At 45.3% G+C, this 5,114-nt stretch overlaps 1 protein-coding gene across 1 annotated transcript; it reads left to right on the top strand.

The window, feature by feature from the left end:
• Positions 1 to 2,897: 2,897 nt before the first annotated feature.
• On the top strand, positions 2,898 to 4,279 carry LOC133829258 (uncharacterized). The gene is made up of 2 exons (XM_062259095.1): positions 2,898 to 3,422; positions 3,503 to 4,279. The coding sequence occupies exons 1-2, from the start codon at positions 2,985 to 2,987 to the stop codon at positions 4,112 to 4,114; spliced, it is 1,050 nt and encodes a 349-aa protein (XP_062115079.1). The 5' UTR covers positions 2,898 to 2,984; the 3' UTR covers positions 4,115 to 4,279.
• Positions 4,280 to 5,114: the final 835 nt, after the last annotated feature.

Genomic DNA, 5,114 nt, shown 5'->3' with positions numbered 1-5,114 from the left:
ATTTAATTAATGAAAAAAACATATATTTCACCTGTTGACCCACGATTTAGCCAACTGACACGGAGTCAAAATATGAATGATATAGACGAATATGTATAGATAATAACGTAATGACAGAAGTAAAGAAAACACAGTAATTTATAGTGGTTCGGCCCCAGGATCTGGTAATGACCTACGTCCACTTAGAATGATATTGATATGGGATCAAAAGTGTGATCAGAGAACTTGGGTTCAATGAGTTTCAACACTCCTCATAAACAATACAAGTTTACTCAGATAATTTCTATAATCTCTATGATTTCCGGGCTCTCCTAGTCCCTTCCCATGAGCCATCTCCTGCTTTTTATAGGCTCATGGAGGGTTGCCCAATATTGTTACAGATATTATCCCCTGAATCATCGGATATTCAGAAGATTGCATGAGATAAATTTGGGATTCATAAGATCTTTCCGTAAATGTTGCTTTGCTAGCGGAACCATCGACCAGTCTGGTCGTGGTAAAGACAGGTCTGTCCTGCTTCTGGTGTGTCTCCTAGTCGATACTCTAGCAGACGCTCCAGGTGTCAGCCACGTGTCAAGAGATTATTCGCCACGTCACAAATGCTAATTTATTGGATAACATTTGCCCCCCAAAGTTTATTTACCACGAACAGTAAATAAACTTTGAGCGAACGACCCTTTGGTAACCCCTCCTGACATGTCAGAGCCCTTCGTGCGTTCTTGAAAAAAGCAAACCACTCCTGTCTAATCAAGACTTTTCAGTTTCCCAGAAACAATTTTGACGGCCATTACGCTTCCCCATACTTCGAAAATGGAAAACTAATGATAACGCCTTTTGAATACCAAAGACAAACTTATATAAGGTTACTTGAGCCACTTCTTTCCTTTTTATGCACGCCACCTCTCTGTCGAAAATCCTAAAAACTAGAGCTTTACTCTCTCCGGCGAACCTTCCTTTGTGCTGTAGGATCAGACGGTAGGCTCATTGACTCCCGAAACTCTCACTTCCATCTTCACGACCACTTTCCTTGGTAAGTTACTTTGAAACTCCATGCTTCTAACCTTTCGTGGTGCATGCTTTTAAATGGTGTACTGTTTGAATCTCTTGGTTTCTGGTTTTTTGAACGCCTGTAGATAAGATGTTTTTGTAGGCAAAGTAGGCTTTTGAGTAGGTTTAAAACCCAGGATTAGTGCTTTTTAGGACGTAGGATCGAAGTAGCATTTCGATTTTTTTTAAACCAGTTAGAAATAATTTTTTCCCGTCGTAAGGAGAGTTGAAAAAGCTTTTCAGGAAAACTTTTCACTTTCACCCTTTTTGGTCTGTTTTTTAAACTGTTTGCACCGAGAGACTTAGTTAGAATGCTGTTATATAAAGGCTTAGCTTTTGTACTCGACCAGCGTTACTTTAAGAATCTCCTAGATTCCTCTGACCTCGCCTCCCCATTCTTCTGTTTGCAGATTTTGATGCCAGATTTGTGGGGAGGTGAGAGACCCATCGACGACGACCTCCTCGCCCAACTGCTCGAAGGAGAAGAACAACCAGCCGATCGCATCCATCAGATACCTTTCTCACGAGCCTCTTCCAGACCGCACCCTTCTCCTTCAATGGCCCGTTCAAAATCCTCTGGCAAGAAAAGGCCCGAATATGAAAGTAACCCTTCTTCTTCTGCCCAGCCTGATTCGCAGGCGGGGGCTCCCTCGACCAGTGGTCGAGAGAATCTTGTTCCTGACCCCAATATCCAAACTAGGGCTCGTCCTCGTCATCGAAATCCGCCTGATGTCGAGTGGTACACTCCTCCAGCCAGTTCGATGACCCTTCGGATGGTCGCCAACTGCTTCAGAAAATATCCCCTAACGGGGGTAACCATTACACGTCCTACTGCGGAGCAGAGGGCTAACCGTCCAGGAGGAGCAAACAGCGCCTGGTCCCGGTATCACATTGAAGCGGGGGCTTATCTCCCTCTTCATCCTTTTTTTGTGGGGGTGGCCAATTATTTCAGCGTCGCTCCCTTTCAAATAACCCTTAACGGATATAGGATGTTGGCTGCACTCTATGTCCTGTACAAACTTAACAAATGGCCAGAACCTTCACCTCATGAGGTTAACTACCTCTTTGACCTCAAGTCCAATCCTCAACACAACGGGACGGGCTTTTTTCACTTCTGTCATCAGGAAACTGGCCGGACGTTTTTGAGTGGCACCACCCACATATCAAACGTGGGACATTACAACAAGGAGTACTTCTTTACTCCGGATATATCCAGTAACAACTTGGCCTTCGCGAGAGGAGGTACAAATTTGTCTTTGCATTGGTCGATACTTTATCATATAGTATTTCCTTTCGTCATTTCTCAAACTCGATCTGCTTTTCAGGCCCCTGGTTGCGCCCGACCCCAACACCAGGCATGGTGTCGAGGTCTGATACTCTGGCCAAGATGTCTGCCGCAACCAAATGTGTCAAGACCTTGACACTAGAAAAGAATTTGAGGTCGTCTGGCCTTCTGGCTCCTCGCCATGACAATAGAGGGTCCGAAACGGACGAACCCGCTGCCGGGGGGGTTCCCGAGCAGCAACTTCCTGTGCCCTCTCCAAGGAGGAGGCCAACAGGAGTTACGATCAGGGAACCCACGGGCAGCCCTTCTGCAGAAAGGCCTTCTGCTCCCTAAGGCAAGGGGAAAGAAAAGGCCACAGAACCAGTTGTTGACTTGGAAGAGTCTTCTGATGACAATGGTAACGTTATTTCGCTTTTAAATGGTCTGCCAATCCCCTGTCACATGTTTGACGGGGATGGTAACTTTACATATGCTCCAAATCTAGGGCCAAACTTCTTCATGCCAGAAAATGAGTATATGATTAATAGATTCAATAGTGTAGCGACCAGTAGTTGTAGCTCGGGTATTCACTTTATTATCTTCTTTCTGTTGTATTACTTACTTTCACCTTTTTCTTCCCTTACTAACCTCTTGTGTTTATTTTCATGTAGATATGTCGACTCCCAATATCTTTGACATGTACCAGGCCGAAGAGGAAGAGGAAGTCCCTCAACTTCAACGGAGGTCAAAGAAACGAGCTGGTGAAACCAGTCAAGGCCCTTCAGCCAAGAAGAGTCGACCAGAAGACCTTCCTCAGGGCACACCAACCGGGCAAAGTCCTGCGCCAACTGGGCGAACTCCTACCCCTCCTCCAGCTCCTTCTGAACAGCAAAACACCCCTGCTCGGTCCAGCCCTCCACCTGCGCCTGCTAGGGAGCATCTTTCTCGCGAAGAGGCTCATGAGGCCAGGCTTGTGAGCCGTACCATTCGATCCGCTAAGGATCGAATTGAACGCATTGGCAAAGGTGAGCGTGTTGGGGCCGCCATGATCCAAGCTGTAGAGCTACCAGTCGATCAGATCCTGAACAGGGCTCTGAACGAGATCTCCAACGTAAGTATTTCTTTGTTCCTCGAGTCTTTGTTTTTTCAGTTCTCGTGATAAGTCTTGACTTCTTTTTCTTTCGTTTACAGGCCTTACTTTCTGCCATTACTGCTCGTACCCGAGCCCAGGCCTACTTTGAGCAGATTGAGGCTAAAGTTCTCGAGAAACATCAGGTGAAGGCGGCTGAGGAGCTTTCGGCTGCTGAGGCCAAACATGCTAAGGAGTTGGAGACGGTGGTCCGAGAGAGGGATGCAGCGGTGACCAAACTGTCCGCGGCTGAAGCTGCAAAAGATGCAGCGGTTAAGCTGAGGGAAGAGTACCGGTCGTACAACAAAACTCATCTCCGCGAAATCAAGCATCTGGAGGGGGTAGTCAAGTCTAAGGACGAGACTATTGCCACTCTCGAGGGCAAGGTGCAGCAGTCGGAGCTTGACAACTCCAAGAATCTGGAAAAGTACAAAAGGAGGACACTCCGATGTTTCTATAACTTCTGGAAACACAATCAGGGTGCTGACTTTAGCTACCTTTCAGAGGAAGTCAGAGTTGCGGAGTTGGCTCGGTGCGCTGCTCAACTGGCTGAAGAGGAGGCAAGAGCCGCGATTCCTGCAACCCCAAGCGTCGTTGGTTTGGATGAAGAAACCATCGAGGAAGAGACTGACCAGGTTGTTGCCCAGGATCCTCCTGCCCCCCATGCCTCTTAATTTATTTAACTGTCTTTCTTTCTTTTTGAACATGCGACCCACGGGTCGCAATGTAAAAACAATAGTTTCTTTTTAAACTTTGCTGCACGGGCAGTAAATCTTTTTTGTTTGAACAATTACATTCAAGCAGCAATGCTTGCGGTGGAAAGGCTTAACTCTTGGTGTTATAATATTTTTACTTATTATAACGTTTGTCCGTATGACCGAACTTAGCATAGTACTTTGTCATGATTTATCAAAACATATATTTTGAAAAAATACTCTAAGTACTTGAAGCATGCTTTCACTCATTTTGTTCATGTGTTTACATACCTTGAGAGTATGCTTTGCTATCGATGTGCCTTATATGCCCCCCAAGTGATCGAGGAGCTTTAGGTCCTTGGTCACTTGCCTTGACCATGGCCTGTCCGAACATTCCTGTTCGTGCGGAAAAATGATACTTGTAATACAGCAAAACAACACACGTAATGAACAAATACTTGTAAATGTAAATTCACAAAGGTTGGCAAGAACGACTGGCTGAGCACAGTCCCTTATAATTTCGTATTAAAAATGGACTAATCATGTCTTTACGAATGATTCTGAAACATAATCTTACATATACGAGCAGTTAGCCATACACCGTGGCTAACCCTCTTTGCAAAACTTGTAAAAATTAATAGAAAAATTTGAACAAGCCAGTCCTTTAAGAAGGGCTATTTATTGGTAATACTTGCGCATGTGTTCTCCATTCCAGTAACGTGGAACGAGATCTCCGTTTAAGCGTGCAAGTTTGTAGGTGCCTGGGTGAAGGACTTCTTCAATCTGGTAAGGTCCTTCCTAATTAGGTCCGAGCACGCCAGCAGTGGGGTCGCGGGTATTCAAGAAAACTCGTCGTAACACCAAGTCTCCGACGTTGAATCTTCTTTCTTTAACTTTGGAGTTAAAGTACCGGGCGACTTTTTGTTGATAAGCAGCAACTCGGAGTTGAGATTTTTCTCGTATCTCATCAATTGAGTCT

The sequence above is a fragment of the Humulus lupulus genome, chromosome 4 (assembly GCF_963169125.1).
Source record: "Humulus lupulus chromosome 4, drHumLupu1.1, whole genome shotgun sequence".
Lineage (NCBI taxonomy): Eukaryota > Viridiplantae > Streptophyta > Magnoliopsida > Rosales > Cannabaceae > Humulus > Humulus lupulus.
The sequence above is the reverse complement of the archived record's forward strand: the minus strand, read 5'-3'. Positions and strand labels throughout refer to the sequence as shown.